General features: G+C 43.5%; 1 protein-coding gene across 1 annotated transcript in view; it reads left to right on the top strand.

Annotated features, from left to right (window-relative positions):
• LOC311342349 (leucine-rich repeat and fibronectin type III domain-containing protein 1-like protein) overlaps positions 1–18355 on the top strand; it is a gene marked incomplete at both ends in the record, with an annotated part of 36359 nt that extends 18004 nt beyond the window's left edge. Inside the window, 2 exons of the mRNA XM_084467197.1 lie at positions 16997–17702; positions 18302–18355. Of these exons, the coding sequence (XP_084323323.1) occupies positions 16997–17702; positions 18302–18355 (760 nt within the window). The remainder of the gene's footprint in view (positions 1–16996; positions 17703–18301) is intronic.
• Between the last annotated feature and the right edge of the window lie 1225 nt (positions 18356–19580).

Below are 19580 nucleotides of genomic sequence, written 5' to 3'. Positions count from 1 at the left end.
TCAGTTGCCGCACTTAACGTCGTTAACGTGGTTTGGAGCACCATAGCAACCATGACAGTCACCTGACGTGGACACAGGCCCATAGACCTCTAAGTCCCGCCTCCGGCTCCCGGTTCCCTCGGCCAAATGTCTATGGGAAATAACATTGGGTTTTTGAATGATCGTACAGTACATAACAAACTCTGTAGGTGGCGGCGAAGTAAAAGCTGCGTCACGTTTTCAATTACAACCGTTTTCATCTAGTTTCAACTTTGTATTGGTGCCGTTTTTGGTGCCGTTAAAGTAGCATTAATAATCGTTTACTTCTTTAACAGCACCGACAATCCAAAAACACAGTCGAAACTAGATGGAAAATGTGTGTAGTTCAAAACGTTACGCAGCTTTTACTTCTCCGCCACCTACAGAGTTTGTTATGTACGATCATTCAAAAAAACCCATGTTATTTCCCATAGACATTTTACAGAGGGAACCAGAGCCTTGTAGGCGGAACTTATTTAGAGCCGTTATTGTAATGCGTTTTCGCTGTGGACCAAAGCAGTTTTACTACAATCTGGTGTGAGACTGGGTTTAAGGGACGTGGTTAGTTTCAGTTTTTGAGGGGGTCTGCTGAAAAAATCTGATAAATTGGATTGTTGTTTTGACGAATCCTGCGCAGCCTACCCCCCCTTCTGAAGTCGAAAATAATCTCCCGATTGAAATGCATTGGTTTAATATTGAATAAATTAAATATTGAAATATATATTATATATAAATAAATATACAATTATTTAGTTATAATATTATAAGTAGCTATAACCAGATCTGTATCTGACAATTGACAGTCCACCTCCACCTATGCAATCAACGACTGACGATCCTAACACCGTACTTCTTCTATGGGGAATGTGGTTCAGGTATAACCAGACGATATTAAAACATTTATAATATAAAAAACGAGGCTATACGTATAGCATATCATACATTTGACATGTATATAGAGTTAGACTATTATATGTATAAGGCTATAGGCCGAATTTGGTTAAAATGCAGCCTCTGCATCGATCGTCTCGTTGTCTCCTTAAACGCTTAAAAAAAGTTAATTATATTTTAATTATTGTAATGACCTTGCCGGTGACATAGGAATAGTTCGTACAAGTCATAAGGACTTGTACGAACATTTATTGTACAAACTTGGTCACTGTAACGCCGTAACCAACGGCCAAAATACACACACAACCGCAGGTTCACCGGAACGCACACACCGCAGAACTCAGAATCCTTCAATGCGCCTGCCCCCACCCTCCTGTTCTCCCAAGCCCCTCCCCCAGCTGACCAGGCGATTCGCCCCCCACACTGATTGACAAGTAGAACATTCCAATGCATGCACATAGAACAACTGTCATAACGGACAACGAAATACAATGCAAACACATAACACACAAACTCTTAAAGAATACGAGTGTCACTACATTATTATAACCATGTAGCCTTTATTTTCTTGGCGTTATCATTATATATATATATATATTTATTTATTTATTTATTTATTTATGCATATATATGTATGTATGGATGTGTATATATATATATTTATTTATTTATTATATACAGAGACCACCAGACCTCCTCGAAGCAACAAAATAAATATATATATATATATATATATATATGTCTAAATATGTATATATATATATATATACATACATATTTATATATATTTATTTATTTATTTATTTATTATATACAGAGACCACCAGACCTCCTCGAAGCAACGAAAATGGTCTATTAAATTCAAGATGGGTGTATGGGCGAGAATAGGGCTATAGTGCCATACCGTCAATATGAATTTCATTCATATATACAATATATATATATATATATATATATATATATATGTATATATACAGTATATACAGTATATATGTATATGGTCATTTCACGGATCCGTGTGAGACCAGGTTGACTCGGTCGTTGAAACAGGGATATGTGTGTGTGCCACAGAATATGAGTGTCCTTAACTTGCATTGGAGAAAATTCCGTGGGCATATCACGGACATATCAGTGACTCCATGAGGCCACCACGGGTTTTGAGTTAAGTGTCCGTGGTCATTTCATGGATTCCTGTGAGACCAGGTTGTACACAGTTTAACACAGTAGTTTTACTGGTTCAATAAAGTTTCACTCTCCTTCCTCTTCACTGTAATATGCCTGGATCAACAGACAGCACTTCCATCCACTCAATTCAGATCCAGTCGAATCTAATCCACTGTCTCTCTCCCGTTCGCATTGTTCTGCGGGGGAATTCTAGGGTAAAGGTTAAGAAAAAAAGCTCACGTAGTTTTGTCTTGTTTCAAATTGATAATGTTGTCTGCCGAGTTGAGCAGGCTTAGTGGTTTTTCTTGTGTTCTCTGTGGAGGGCGAATGTCGGTTAACTGTATTACAATGGCGATCAGGAGAGAACGAAAAAATCAATTGTTCCTATAAGAGCTAATCACGTTCTCTGGGTTAATTCTGTATCACAGTCTGCAACATTATTGACCAGGGTTTTATTTAATTTGTCAATTCCCTGCTGGTGTGTGGATTCAGTCTTAAAGTTGCAATACACCTGTCAGCCCGTTTGACCATCAATGCGAGAGATGGGGACATCATTTGATTAAAGGTACTCGCAAACTATCGATCGCGGTCCATGGAGACGTCATATTTATCATATGTTGATACTTTATGGGCATGGCCGTTGGCATTGAGATCACCAGGATGTTCTTGTTTATGTGGAAGGAAAGTACAAATGTTCATAAGTATGTATTTTCAAGGCTTTTGATCCCTAGGATCCAAAGCAGATGAGGGTTCTACACTTACATTGCACATCAATCAGTGCCTGTGCATAGCATCCTTAACCATCCTTTAAGAGCAACTGAACAAGCCCACTAAAATCAAAACTGTAGCAATGCCACCTGCTAAACACCACTCTCCACCCTCTCTCTGTCTCTCACTCTCTCATTATCTCTATTTCTGCTATTATTTGGCTCTCCCTGGCTTTTGCATCACTGCCAATTACTTTCCATTGTGTTGCCATTGTTGTCTCCCTAAGCCCTGCAGAGGTTAAGCCTGTAACATCTGTATTCTGAAGAGGTGGATTTATTGCTCAGGATTGTACATCACCATATTAGAAAAGCTGCCATGTATTGTACTGTCAATATTTTATGTGTTGGCCCCAGATGTATTTTAAATTAATTAACTATCAATAAAAAAGTCACTAATTTTAAATTACATATGTCAAAAGCTCTGAATTCTTCATGTGTAGGCTCAGAGTATGTATAGTATATATATATATATATATATATATATATATATATATATATATATATATATATATATATATGTAGGCTCAGAGTATGTATAGTATATGTATGTATATATATATATCACTTATTCATTTCTAAGCATGAAACTTCTAAGTGTATATCAGTATTTATTAAGGCTCTCTCAATGTGAAAGTAGAATTCTGTTAACACTGAATTCTAAAAAAAAGTATTGAGCTAAAAGAGCTAAATCTGAAGCTTATTCCCATTAGTCAAAGAAGCGGTATCTATAATGCTTCAGCCTTGTAATAAATTCCCACTGATTATAAAATCCTATTTCAAACCGTTCACTGGGAAAATATAGCTTTCAGAGTACTGCTTCTGTCTTTCCTGGACATTTCCATGCCCATATGAGGCATATGGTGCTCTTATCCATAGTGAATTACAATAACTTCAAAGAATTTCATTTTCATTTAATTTTTTGGTTTATTACGGTTCACTTCTGACAATAGAAAAAACTGAAAGGTGAGAGAGAAAGAGAGAGTGAGTGAGAAAGAGTGTGTAAAAATCACAATTAAGCAGAAGGGGGGAGGAGAGGGAGGGGGAGAAAGATAAAGGGTACACACATGAACAAATCAAAGAAAATGTCTAAAAAAAACGTGATGGAAGGAGAGAAAAATGGAAGGAAAAAATAGGCTTTTGGTGAAGAACACGTACAAAAATAGATAACACAAAAAAAGGGCAAAGGGTGGAGGGGAGGAGAGAAGGGAGGATGAAGGAGAGAAGGGAGTGGGGAGGGAGCAGTGTCTGTGGGGGGCTCTCTATAACCTGGTAACCTCTGACTTTGGGACTAAATTGGGCACAGAATGCAGCTGGAGGTCAGCAGATACTTAACAGTTGACACAATCAATTCCTGATTTATCATAATCATAAAGAAATAAGAGGGGGGGCAGGAGAGATAATCAGAACAAGTCAGTCTATGAGTGAGGGGGCAGAATGAAATATAACACATAACGCAAACAGCCCTTGCCCTTCCAAGCTTTACAACTATTAACACACACACGCAGACAAACACACGTGCACACTCAAAAACAAAATTCAAGATGAGTTGAAACTAGGTCACCATCTGTTCAGTATTTGTAATATATAGTACTATATTGTTTTCAGATTCCTAGGTTTTTTACTTACAAAGACGATAGTCAAGAGAGGCGCTGAGTTTGAGTTCATTCCCTGGCCTTTAAAACTTGCTCGTTAGCTGAAGACTTTAACTACATATTGCTTTCATTCTTCCTTGTCTAGTTCAGGCATCGGGGCCAACTCAAACAAAAAAAAAGTAAGACACAAACCTGCAGTTTCTAATTGAGCGGTGCACTGCAAACAAAGCTCTCAAAAACTCACTTCTCGACAGCACAAGTTTGCAACGAGAACTTTTAGAAAAAAAGCACCAAAAAAACAAAACAAATAAGATTTTCCATTTCAACCACTGCTGCATACGCCTCGTTTCTGTTGGGCTCTCGGAGATGAAAAAAAAAGAAGGTAAAAGGACAACAACCAGAGGGGAATAGTGTATGGTTAGATCCACCGTTCATCCACTACAAACCCAGACGTGAAGAGGTGCTGTCAGCCCCCCCCCCCGCCCCGGCAGATAGGCCTGGTGCGTCGGGAGTGGCGGTCTTGTGTGTGGAAGGAGGATGCGGGCAAACTGAGCGAAGTACAACAAGGCCTGCTCATCCTCTTCAAAGCAACCATACTTGGCATTCAAGGCTCCGCACGGGGAGCGTGCGGATCTCTGGAGGGTCGTCTTACCTCTTTATTTGGCGCTCCATCCGCTTTGTTCAAAAGATGGGCGGAGTGGAGCCTCGTCGCTGTGCGGTGCGTTGGAAGTAAAATGAAGGGTTTCTTTCAGGTATTCACGGTATTCAGGCTGGCGTGTTGAGGGTCTATGTGAACCGTGTGTAATGGCCGTAAAAAATAATATATTTTAATGCGAGTGCTGGAAAACATTAGGGTTAGGGTTAGGGTTACCTGGGAGGTCACCTGGCCACATTCCTGTGCCCAGGTGAGCGATACTCTGCGATCGCGGCACGTTCATTGTAAAGGAAACTCGTACGGTGACATGATGCATACAATAACAACAGCAGCTGATTGGGCACTGCCATCATAATTAATGTCAAGGTGCAGTGTTTAGAATTTAGTGGCATCCAGCGAAAAAGTCTCAGCAGAAATTGTATATAATATTCATAAGTACGTTTTAATAACCACATGATCCCATGAAGATAAGATTTGTGTTATCTTCAGAATGAGCCCTTTGAATCTACATAGGGATTGAGTCCTCTCCCACGGAGCCCACCATGTTTCTACAGTCGCCGAGAATGGACAACAAACGGATCTGGAGCGGTTCTATAACCGCTATCTTAACACCCATAGTTTTACTGAATAAATAACTAAATACAATTTATAAATCTCTCAAGGAACCTCATCAAGGTTCCAACCTCATCATTACGATACTTGATGCTGTCCTGGATAATGACCTGATTGCACTTCACAGGCCAGTTCAGACCATAGCCTGTCCAACATCTTTCAAAAGGGTGGTTCCAATCTGCAACCCAACAACCAAATGCCACTCAGTCCTACACACTACAGCTTTGAGGTAACTCCTACTGGACACGCTTAATGTCAACAGCTTCAAAATGAATGTTGTTCAGGCACTAGTTTCATGGATGGCGACAGGATGGATTGCAATATGGCTACTCTGTGTCATTAACAATGTTGTATCTTCTCCCTGGGAGTTTATATTAGAAGTAATGGGGGATGTACAATACATAGACGCATAGAGCCCATTGCTCAAACGCTTCCCATCGCAGGTCTACCTAATGATCTATGCTAATAGCTGAAAGGAGCATGTGTGTTTTGAACAGCGCGTTTTGAACAGCGCTATTTCTTCCTTGCTTTTCTTCGGATGGTCCTTTTGTGATCTCCTGTAATAGATTGTTAGCTTCTTATATTGATACTCATGCGGGATGTAAGCGTCAAAGCCCAGATGCTTTTAACAGCCACATAGGCTGTTAAAACATGCAACAAAACAATGCAAAATTTTCCTGTGTGTGTGTGTGTGTGTGTGTGTGTGTGTGTGTGTGTGTGTGTGTGTGTGTGTGTGTGTGTGTGTGTGTGTGTGTGTGTGTGTGTGTGTGTGTGTGTGAGATACGCTGGCCCAGTCTGCTTTATGGTTGGTCCCCACGGGGTACACTCATATGCAAAAGCATCAATTCTAATTTAGAATGATCTATGGGGTGTCGCTGTTCTCCACGCTGTATGTGTCAACCAAGTGCATGGGTTCATACGGTGACATGACAACATGTCCGGCTGTCTACACGCACTGTGTCTGTGCGTGTGTATTCTGTTCTTTCTTCTGTTATCACCGCTGACAGCCATACCGTATTTGCATAACACAAGTAGACAATTTGCAGGCAATGTGTTTATGAAGGTGTAAACACATTGCCGTGTGTCAGCTCACCTGACAGTATGGCCTGCAGAACATCAATATTATTGTTCATTGTTTGCTCATAAAGGCAAACCGCTTGAATCCTCCATTCCCACCTGAGCCTTCCTTGTCTGTGTACTGTTTTTATTTTGATCTTCCCTCTGTCAGACCTGTCACCTCAGACTCTCTACCCTACTCCCTCTCGGTTCCCCACTGTATTCCCTGGATGAGACACTGTGAGTCTCTTTATTCCACTCCTGCTCTAAGTCGCTGTCTCCTTTAACCTTATTCCCTAATCACGGGCAGGATTTTCTCTGCCTGCCACAGTTATGACTCAAAATCATCGGTAGATAATGAAAGCCACTCAGCGGTGTGGAATTAGTCTATTTTGCTGTGAGCTCCAAATCCCTAATCATCTGCATAGTTTTCATTTTAATTACAACGCCGTAGGCTATTTAACTTGAAGTATTCCACCCCGGTGCCACCAGAAGCTCCCGTGGACCTCCAGAGTGTACTGAATCTCTGAGATGTCATCAGTCTCCAGCCGCTGCCAGCCATTAGCCAACATTAGGCCGGCTCGCCGCCCTGCCCACACGCACTAAGGACGGATGCAGAATTAGACTTTAATCTGAAAAGTTCACTGTATACATACTCTCCAGGGGCTCCCCTCTCTCTCCCCCTCTCTCTCCCCCTCTCTCTCCCCCTCATCGCCCTCAATTGCTGATGGGCCTTCGGCGCTTCGCAAATCGATAGTTTTGATAAATGAGTCGAGACCCGGTGCAGTGGCATCTAACCTATTACATCAGGATTAAGTGTGTGTGTGTGTGTGTGTGTGTGTGTATGTGTGTGTGTGTGTGTGTGTGTGTGTGTGTGTGTGTGTGTGTGTGTGCGTGCCTGTGTGTGTGTGTGTGTGTATGTGTGTGTGTGTGTGTGTGTGTGTGGGTGTCTGTGTGTGTGTGTGTGTGTGTGGGTGTCTGTGTGTGTGGGTGTCTGTGCGTGTGTGCGTGTGTGTGTGTGTGTGTGTGTGCGTGTGTGCGTTTGCATGTGTGTGTGCGTGTGTGTGCGGGTGCCCCATGCATCATGTATCATACCAACAAAGGGCATGACTTCATTAGTGTGGTGGCGGAGCACTTTGTCAGCTCCGTGTTGTGATTGGACCCTTGGATCATTGGAGTCCGGCTTTCATCTGGGCCAAATGGTTGTTTTTCAATCACAATCACGTCAGTCTGCGCAATTGCTGAAAGTCTAGAGCGTGCTTGCAGTATTTCAATGTCAATATATTTTTGTTATTGAATGTACTACCGTCCATACCCCTAATTTTCCCAGATTGCAGCACAATCGACATGTTCAAGTGATTCATGGGTTACCTTTTACATCTGGCTCGAATGCAGTACAATAGGACAGTTTTGTTGTCAGGAACATATCCTGGATCTCATTTCAGACGTCCGGACCACCCTTTGCCACACAATCAAAGCAACTAAACGGGGAAGTTCCATGAAAATGCCTTCTTCATCCAGGGAGTTTATGCAAAACGTTTCCATTATGCTCAGGGTTGCAGCCCAAAAAAACTGTCAGTGATTTGCAGCCATGTTCTAGATAAATGCTCTCAGCCCAGTTAAATAAAGGCCCTATGCTTTTGAATCTTCGCTCTACAAAATTATTGAAAACCGTTTTTTCACATAAGTTTCCCTTCACAGTGGCTGATTAAATGCCGCTGTGCTATAGTGCAAGGGTCAAAGCGTCCCCTGCCATCCATAATATTGATACTCAGAGCCGCTCTCGGGTGAGCTATCCTCAGAAACAAGCATTTAGCATTGGTGAGCTTAAAGTTTGACACTGGCTTTTGGGCGGCTTCTAACTGTCGGAACATCGCAATGATTTGTGGTGCTCACGTTGTGAGACAAAAATCGCTGAGGCAGAAGAATAGAGAGAAAGGGGTTCATCCTAAAGATAAACATGCACACTATGACACTCTTCCTCTCTCATCCTTCATCTCTCAGTCCATCTGTCCCCTCTGTCTGTCCTACCTCTCTCAGTCCATCCGTCCTCTGTCAGTCTGTCCCTCCTCGAGTCTATCTTTCCTCTCTCGGTCTATCATTCCTATTTGCCCATTGAACCGTATATACACAGACAGAGTCACAGATGGAGATTGAGATACATACCCAGATACAGACACATATACACACACACAGATACAGACAACCTCTGCACAGAAATAAAGAAAACCATATGCATGTGTGCACACACCACACACACACACACACACACACACACACACACACACACATACACACACACACACACACAACATAGTCTGCGACACACACACAAATAAAGAAAAAATTATATACGCAGATAATCACACACATGACCACACATCACACCCACATTACTGCATATACACAAATGCAACATCCATACAGAAAAAGACACACAAAACCATCCACACACGCACGCACACACACACACACACACACACACACACACACACACACACACACACACACACACACACATACACACACACACACACATGCTTTATAACACTAAAACTGCATATACACAACTGCGACATCCATACAGAAAAGCACTCGGGTACACAGCTGGGCTGGATAAAGACACAGCGAGCGGTGAGCCTATGGCTGAAGCAGTATCCTCTATTCACCCTGGCAGCTAATTGATTCTGTCAGCCTCTCCCGCTTCACTAAAAGACATTTCCCTCTGTGTGATTATGACAGCCACAGCATGGGACAGCTTTTTTGTTTTTGTTTTTGCGTGCATGTGTGCGTGTGGTGTGTGTTTCTGCGGGTGCGAGAAGGAGCGAGATAGTCTGTACTCTGTCCTGTCCTGCATGCCTGCATGTTCTCCTCAAATACATATATATATATGCTCCAGTTCCTTCTTACCTAGAGAAAGACCTGAAGGTCAGGCTAATTGGTGCGCCCATAGATGTGAATTATGTGTGTGTGTGTGTGTGTGTGTGTGACCCTGAAACAGTAGAATATTAATGGTTCCTACCAGCCCCATCCCCTTGGTGAGCTGTGAAGGCTCTGCTCCTCTCCACCGTCCTGAAACATAATAAGTCGATGGCACTTGGTCTAGGTTTGTGTGGCACAATTTCAGCCCGTTTAGAAACAAGCAATTACAATAAGCGCCGTTTGACCAGAGACGCCGCTGTCAGAGATACTGAGCTGTCCCGGAGTCTGGGTGTTTGCTCACCCATCTATTCCCTCTAGTTGTTTATTTCACTTCAACCTACTACTCCAATGTTGTGTGTCTGCACCGAGGGCACGATGCTTCAGAATTAAAACGCTATGACAGCTGCTGTCTGTGCCAGAGCCAGCAGATTTGCGACAGACACCATTGGATAAATTCTATTTAAAGTGACAATCCTGAAGAGTTTTGCACTCTTTGGCGGCACCTATGGTGAGGACAAGACAGCAGCCACACACGCGATTGAGCCTGAGAGTCTGTTGCTGTGGACGCCTCGCCATTCGCTCTCTGGGGGAACCACCACTGCTGGCGAGCATCTGCTCACAAAAAGTATCACTATCTGCGCCACTTGGGATTTGAATGCTTGGCGGGAACGTCGCCACCGACATGCAGTTCATCACGTTAACACTGTGACTGCAGGGGCTTTCATCAGTGACCACTGGTCAGTCGGCGATGACTTAACATGCATTTATTCACAGGGAAATAGTTGGTGGGTCTTGGAGATTACCACTTTAAACTAGAGAGATATGTAGCATTTCTTTGTCTTTGTGATCGTTTATGTATCCGTATGTACGGTATATGAAGAAATGGTGTCTGTAGTATGAGATACCATGATAATATATTGTATAATATAATATATAATATAATAAGTGATAGCCCTTACCCTAACCCATTGATTCTGATGCGGTCTGAGGACACAGATGGTGCAGTGAGTGGGCTGTTATTAACCACTGGATTATGAGGACAACTCCCTTTGTATTGTACTGTGGTGCATTTCATCCACATTCTTTAGGGGTTTGATGTGGAGACGAGTCATTGAAACACCACTTGATTGACAGCTGTTTTTAAAAACCTCATAGGGTAACGGCAAACAGACTAATCAAAATAGGATCAGTTTCTTTGACTATTGTACATATTCTATACCTGTCTAAAGGTAAATTACACTATGTGCAAGGGGCATGCCAAGATTAGAGGGCGGGTAAGAAGGACACATTATTAAAGTAAAAGAGAACAGAAGGAAAGAATGACTGATAGTGGGAACTAGACTGGGTAGCCCCGCCTGTTCTGCCAGTGATTTGAGTTCGCCCTGCAGAAGGGTCTGGAGAAGAGCAATACATTTCTTTCTAGTTTCGATACGTTTTTGCGGGAGCCAATCACCAAGCTGGCTTTTCCCCCTGGCGCGCTATTGGCTGGTTTAACACAATGACGACATGGAAGTGACGGCAAGCAGCCAATTGTGTACAGAGTCATTTGAACTACACCCGTTGATCACGCCTCTTGTGCTGAAGAAAATGACAGCAGCTTCTCCAGACCAACGTGCAATCTACGATTGAGCTTAATAGCCAGGCTAAGTGGGAACATTAATCATAGGCAATAAGAGCTGATAGACCCTGGAGGCTGGCTTCCTGATTTGTTCTTATACTAAGGATAATAATACTGAGGCTGTTTCAGCTGGTTCTGACACCTATGAGAAAAATTAAATGTGTTCCATAGATCTATGCAGTATGGACCCTGTGAAGCCTCTGGTGACATGATGGCAGAGCCCCATCCGCAGCAAGAGCAGTTACACAATGACTTCCTGTTGTCATGCGGGTGGACAAGACTTTTCTTTGAAGTACTAATTGACTCATAGCAGACGCTTTATTCACAGTGACTTACACTGACTCCAGATGGTTGCAATTAACACAGGACCTTTAGTCGCGAGCGGAACACCCTAGCTATTATCCTTTAACCGGACTATTTATCACAAACACAATCCTTTGTGTGAACAATTCTATTGTTCCCGCTCTATTCCCCCCTATTCTATACCCCCCGCCACAGTCTGTGAGACTGAGGTCTTCAGTCAAGGAAAAGGGAAGATACAACGGGAGATAACCCATACAGTAAACATCTGTGCACCTCTGTGTATGAGGAATAGAGATGGTGCCAAAGGAAACAAGATTATATGTTTTCCACCACGATAAAGCAAAATAAAGGATATATAAGTGTAACTGATAATACGGTTAAATTCTCTCCTGGTGTGTCTTTTCAAAGTAAAGATGCTTTGGACGACTTGGCAATGCTGGTATCATTTATGGTTGCATGAGGAAATGCAGAGTGGTGCAGGAAGAGGGTCAGGAGAGGGGACCTCCAGGTCAGTGCGGGGCGCAGGGAGGGAAATAAAGACGAAAAATAAGAAGTTATGAAGGACCCAGACCCAAAAGGAAAAATCACTAGAGACCCTTAAAGTAAATTACATTACCCAGGAAAATAGATAGACCATAGTGACAGGAAGAGGAATTGGCCCAGCAAAAAAAAATCAGCAGAATACGGGCGTAGCACCAGAAAATTCCGTATTTATATTCACAACATACAACTCGCATCCTCAAACTTAAGTCACCGCACCTGCAAGACCTGCGCTGCGTTGATGACCAGATGCTTTTGCCATATTTCAGAAGGCTTCCTTGATCGTGCGGATGTAACATGTTTATCTATTTATCCCCTCCATCCGCCCGTGCGTTGCTCCATCTGTTGGAGCTCAGATGACTTCGGCCACGGTGTCTCCCTGAGCGCTGTCAACCTCAGCCGTGTTGGGTTCTGTTCTGTCTGCTCTTAAGGGATAATTGGCACATTTAATTAAATAAGAAAACAGTCAGGACACATTATCACAAGTATTCACCCGACGCCCGGCAGAGATCAACGCTCGGGACCAAGTTCACTGGACGTGACAGCACCTGTATGTGTGTGTGTGTGTGTGTGTGTGTGTTGATGGACAGTGTTTACCAAATAAACACCTTCTGTCAGTCAAGATAACTGAATCCAGACAGCATGGAAATGTCAGCCACTGTCACACACAAGCATTTGCATGCAAATTAAGAAACGCAAACACACAACTGCACATTAACGTGCGCGCACACACACACACACACACACACACACACACACACTAGCATATGCTCGAATGGGAATGAGGAAATGTCATCTGTGCTTGGATAAAATTTGATAAAACATAACTCATGAGCGGGCACTGTGCACACTGCACACACACACAGATAGGGTAGGCAGTGTCAGTTAACTGTTCTAATGAGCCCTTACAATGACCTGTCACTGATGTGGACAGTACTGACAAGGTACGACTGCTGATAATGAGCCAATTAGCAGCCATTAGGGCCTTTCTGACTTCAAGCTGGCCACACCTTTGCTATACACAAACCGCAACATCACATCTCACCTGTCCTAAAGTTCCTTCACCGGTTGCCTGTGAGTTCTAGAATAGATTTTAAAGTTGGTTTTCAAAACCCTCAATGGATTAGCACCCGATCACTTGTCAGACATGATTCTGATGTATGCTCCTTCTAGATCACTCTGGTCCTCTGGCACTGGCCTCATAGTTGGTCCCCTGTGAGGACAGAGACCTATGGGGGGGGCGGCTCTTAGTGTCTATGGTCCTCTGGAACAGCCTTAAAACATACCAATTTAGCTCAGCATTCTCTTCATACATTTTATTTATTTATTTATTTATCTTGAATAGTTGAATAGTTTTGAATAGTTAAGCACCTTGCATTGCAATTGTCCACGAAAGGCACTATATAAATAACGTTTCATTGATTGATTTATCTCACAATGTACCTTACCGGGGGGGGGGGGGGGGGGTTGGTGGTCCTGGTTCAATCAAGTGCAACGTTGTTCATAGTAATGCACACTTAAAGCCTAATGGCTCAGTGTTTGAACCAGAGTGTGTGTGAATGGTGTGAGGACATGCCAGGGAGGCACTGTGCTGCCAAACATGGATCTATACCAAAACACAGTAAGTATTGCATTTCTAGTTGTCAAAATGAATTAGGTCTGAAAGAAATGTGATTAGAATCAATATGAAACATTTCAGAAAGGAGATTTACATGAAAATCTCTAGGCACTTACAAAATAAATGATGCAAGGTTGTTTTTTTCCATGAGTTTCCCTGAGTGTGATAATGATTGGAATTATTATGAATACATTTCTAGATGTAAGTTTATATATGGTCAAGGCTTATGATGAGAACCTCTGTTCTCATGGAGTTTGGTTGAAGAACGATGAAACCATGATGTCTTGCAGGGATTAGACAAGATTTAGCAGACCAAACAGCTGGAGGGTCCTCCGTGGATTTGTAGTAATTGTATCGAGTAGACACAACAGACTGTGTGCTTGAAGGGAGGCAAATAGATGGGACCAAAGAATGACCCATGAGGGACTCCAAACAAAAGTTGGGTTAATTAATTATGTTAAGAATAATAGACCCAGTAGTACCCAGTATCTAGGGGACAGGAGTTGTGTTTGTCAAGAATGGAGGAATTTAATTCAATTTAATCTATGAATGGAAACAAATACTTTACATTTACGTTTACATTTAGGCCATTCAACAGACGCTTTTATTCAAAGCGACTTACAATAAGTACACTTGTGATTTACATCATAAAAATATGTCCAAAAATAAACCACAGTTTATGAACAAAATAATAAAGGATATTACGGTTAATGCTGATTGAATGATAAATGTGATGGGCCGGATGGACAGCTAATGAAACGCTGACCCTGAAGCTAACCCTAGCGTCAGGGTCGTTACACATGAGCAGAGGCGGGTGGTGAGGCCGTTGTCAATGAAGGCAGTAGTTAGGATGAAAGGTATGAGAGGATAATGACACAGAACAGCAGGACGTGAATGAATATGGAGGGGTTGTTATCGAACATGTCTGCACACATCACCCTACGATTCCCTCATTATTTCCGAAATGTATCAAAACAATTACCGTCTAATAAGGTTGGCCCTAGAAGATCCTCCATACTCTCGAATGGGTGTGTTTGTGTATCATGTGCCCGTGATTAGTTATCGACAATTTATGGCACGGGCAAACGCAAGAGTTTGCAGCGTTCACGGTGCCGAGCATCAGGTTTTTCACGCAGTGTGTGCGTGTGTGTTCAGAGGCCCATGTATCCTAGACGACACATTCCAACGCACACGCTTACCTTCGCCCATTGTACCTGACACTTCAAGCATTGCACAGATATAAAACCAAGTGTGGAGAGAAATGCTAAATTGCCTGTTGTGTGCAGGGCTTAATAATAGGTGACGGGGGGAGTAACCATGACCAGATACCTTTAATAAGCACCGTGTTGCCGAAAATGAGCTCCATAACACACTGTGACCAAATCCAGCCCTAATACTATGAAAGAATAGCACTAAGCTTAACCCTGACCATCATCTCCATGGAAACACAGAATTTCCCGACATCATTTGGCTGTGGATGTCCTTTCTGTAGTTAATGTAGTCAATAATGCGTTATTCTGTAATGTTATAGCTATTTCAATCATTAAATGTATGTATTCAGGTGATACCAACAAACAACCTAAGTATAATCTTTGTTGATCCTCAACTCTTTTTATCTGGTAATATAAGCATTACTTTTCCCATAAACATTGGGAAAAGGTTATTGTTGCTGCAAGTACTTATTATGGACTATACTTATACATATTTTTTAATGATATTAATAAACTCATTACATGGCAACATACTAAATTCTATTAAGAAAATAAAGAGGGAGGAGGACTGTATGGTTCTTTCTGGTCGGGTTGCTGTGCTTGCTGCTGAATGAAAGCATTAATGTGTCCTAATGACTTCATGAACATGTGTTCACTCATTAGAAAGGGACTGAGGACCAACATACGCCGTGAGGAAGGACTCCCACACAGCACAACAAAACAAACCTTTTTCTGGGATAAACAATACCGTGTGGGTTTCACCAGTACTTGAAAAAGGCATTTGTTCTGCTTTTGATTACATGTGAATATGTGTGTACGTAATATATTCTAGTTGAGAGGGGGAAGTTTTAAAGAAGAGAGAGAGAGAGAGAGAGAGAGAGAGAGAGAGAGAGAGAGAGAGAGAGAGAGAGAGAGAGAGAGAGAGAGAGAGAGAGAGAGAGAGAGAGAGAGAGAGAGAGAGAGAGAGAGCTTTGTAACTTTGTAACAAGCTATTTTCTTGGCTTCTTGAGTCCTGAGAGGTTTTGTTCACCTTGGGATCTTCAAAGAGAAGAGGAAATGAAGAAACGAGAGGAGAATGTCTTAGGGTGAGAATACAGTGCTTAAAGATGGTTCTCGTGCAAGAGTCATGAGTGGAGCTGTGAGACAGTTTGTCATATCATAGGTTTATGAATTCTCACTCTTTGGGGAAATAAGTGTGATGGCTCTTAAGCCACAGGCACTGCTGCACAAGATTATACAATTACACTGCAGATCCCATCACCACGACTGTAATGCAATCACACACACAAGTCAAAACAAGGCAGCAACACAAGGGCCTAATCTTAATCATTGATTTTGAGGAACACATTGTTAGTACTTCTCTTGCTTTTTGTAAGGTACATTAATTTTTTTTTATGGTATGGTACATTTTCACTGTGTATGCCATCGCTGGGCTGCTAGTCATTCCTTCACATAGGTTATTATGCTATCAACAGAAGATGGATTTGTAATTCATAGAAAATGATGCTACGGTGCTCAAAACCAGTAACTTTTACAGCTGTCTCGAGATGGCTTCTGCTTCGGGAATCATGGAGTTGTTTGCTTTAATGATTTTTGTTTGCTGGCACAGATGCCACCCCATGGGAATATCTGTGTACTGCCATTTCTTATGTCAATATCCAATCTCTAAAACAAAGGTTTACATTCCTTGCCCGGGTAGCATGGGTATTTTCCCCGCCATAGCGTGTGTGTCAAACATAGTTTGTTACTTTTGAGTGAACTGTAAATCCACTATATTAACCTGACGGTCTGTTTCTTCCGTCTAGGGGGGGGCATGTTGCTCAGGAGGTAGAGCGGGTTGACTGGTAACCGGAAGGTTGCTAGTTCGATCCCGGCTCCTTCTAGCTGTAGTGTCGAAGTGTCCCTGAGCAAGACACCTCACCCTGGCTGTCGCCCTGCGTGGTTGACTGGTTGTCGGTGTGTGAATGAATGGTTGTCAGTCGCTTTGGATAAAAATGCCCTGAATGTAAATGTCTCCCCTCACTCCCAGGATGATCCCGTCCAGCAGCAACGACTTCCTGGTGCGTGACCTAGCGGCCGGCCGCTCCTACGACCTGTGCGTGCTGTCGGTGTTCGACGACGCTGTGACCTCACTGACCGCCACGCGTCCCCTGGGCTGCCTGTCCTTCACCACGGAGACGGAGTTCAGCCAGTGCCAGGCCCTGCACAGCCACTTCCTGGGCGGGACTATGATCATCATCATCGGCGGGATCATCGTGGCGTCCGTGCTGGTGTTCATCATCATCCTCATGATCCGCTACAAGGTCTACAGCAACCAGGGTGGCGGCGGCGGCGGCGGCGGTGGGGAGGGCAAGGCGGCCATGTCCCCGTCGTCGGGCGCCGGCCCAAGGCCGCAGAGCAACGGTCAAGGAGGAGGAGGAGGAGGAGGGGCGGGGCTAGGGATGGCCATGCCCCGCTCGGCCTCTAAAGTGACTGACGGGCAGGAGGAGTCGCACTCCAGGGTCACGTCGCCCAGCCACACGCTGAGAGACACCGTGGCACTGGTGGAGGAGGGCAGCGGCAGCCACACAGGGGCCGCCATGAAGAGGACTGACTCTCTGGCCAATGAGGAGCTGCTGTCGCCCACCAACTCCCGCCTCTCCTCCAGGGTTGCCATAGAGATGAAAAGCAGGGCACCATCTGTCACCAAAGAACTCACTTCTCCAAAGGAACTGACAGGTAGCGAGAGAGAGAGAGTGTGTGTGTGTGTGTGTGTGTGTGTGTGTGTGTGTGTGTGTGTCTGTGTGTGTGTGTGTGTGTGTGTGTGTGTCTGTGTGTGTGTGTGTGTGTGTGTGAGCGTGAGACACAGAGTGAAAGTGAAAGAGTGACGAGAGCGAGTGAGCGAGCGAGAGCTGATAAGGGAGGGAGTGAGTGAGAGAGAGAGAGACAGTGAGAGAAATAGAGTCAGGTTTGAGCGCTCATCCTTGAAAGGAACATTTCCGGTAGAGAGAGAGATGTAGAGCTGTAGAATATGTTGAGGACTTGCAGAGAACAGAAAGCGGGCAAAACAAAAATAAAGCACTTATCAGAGAGGGAATGAGCGAGTGGGAGGGAGACACGGTGCAACGAGGATGAGAAGACGAGGGTTGAACTGTGAGGAACTGAAGAAGTGGGAAAGACAAAGAAGGTGCCTCTGCAAGCGAGAATCCGACATTTTAGTGAGAGAGAGAGAGAGAGAGAGAGAGAGAGAGAGAGAGAGAGAGAGAGAGAGAGAGAGAGTGTGCGTGCATCTGTTGTACGGGTTGCTGGGGTCTAGGTTTAAATATGTCGACACTTGTTCTGTTTCACCGCTAAGCGCCTCAAGGGAACGGCTCCAAACGCCATCAAAGAGAGCCCTGCATGTCTTTAAGCCTCCCTCAAATGTTTAAAGTGTCATCTATACCGCCTACTTATTAATATCCCAGCGATCCTCAATACTGCGAGAGCAGGTGTTTTGCATTCCTGTTTAAAACAAAAAAGAATCAGTGTGAAGCAAGCGAGTGAGCATGTTTTTCTTTTATGACCACATAATTAATTCACCATCTAAATATCCCCCAAAAATCACAAAACATCCACCATTGCGGCAGTAATACACTTGAACGTTTAATAAAGCGGGACTTCTTAATGTGCCTCCCTTGGGAGAATCCCTACCCCCCACTCATCACAAGCTGGTTCAGGGCATACATCATCAGCACGGGTGACCCAATGGGAATCAAACCCCTCACCATGGTAACTCTAATGCCTTGCTCTACCAGTTGGGCAGAACGGACTCCATTGCTTCTGTACAACTGCACGTTACGTGTTATTGAAGGATAGGAGTCAGAGGAGGACACACAAGCTTCAAGGAGGACCAGAGTTGTGCCGCACCTGGTATAAAGTGCTCGAGTTTTCCTGTGTATCGGGGGCCACCATTACTCTCTTTGTGGAACCAAGGAGACAAGGTGTGTGTGTAATATAGTGCCACATCGAGCAGCGAGATTGACATCGGAGAGGTGGGAGCGAGACAGGTGTGAGAGCGAGCAAGGTCGCCCAGTCCTCCATCCCACCACACCGTGAGGTTAGGGATATTTGGGTTCCTAGGGACACGCAAACTTTGGCTGCCCTTTGCAACTGCCTGTTTTCTTCCAGGTTCTGATGCATAGCTGGAGGCTTCAAAGTGAAGGGAAAGCAAAGAGTAGGGTAGGAATGCTATGTAAGCTGCAGGACTCAGTAGGACCGCAAAATCCATTATTAGCTAAAAAGATTTGCGACGCAGTTCCTATTTTTTTTAAGAGCCGTTTCCGAGACAGAAGGTTAAAACTGATTTTGGTTTCTTCGTTGGTCAGGTTGAGGATTCTATGAGGTGGTTACAGAGCTGACGGATACTTTATTTTATTATCTGGATATATTTGAAGGCCATAGTAAGAAACAGGCCAGAAGTGGGTTTAAATATATATATAGATATGTAGATATGGCTTTGTGAAGATATATAGACAATGCCAAGCCTTGTCCCTTTCTATTTGTACAATATTCTATTCTTATATCCATTGAACTTTCTAGGACAATATTCCACCAGAATCCTCAGTGATACATCTTATATGATCCCGTCCCTGCAG

The sequence above is a fragment of the Micromesistius poutassou genome, assembly GCF_964030765.1.
Source record: "Micromesistius poutassou genome assembly, chromosome: 4".
In the NCBI taxonomy this organism is placed as follows: Eukaryota; Metazoa; Chordata; class Actinopteri; order Gadiformes; family Gadidae; genus Micromesistius; species Micromesistius poutassou.
The sequence above is the reverse complement of the archived record's forward strand: the minus strand, read 5'-3'. Positions and strand labels throughout refer to the sequence as shown.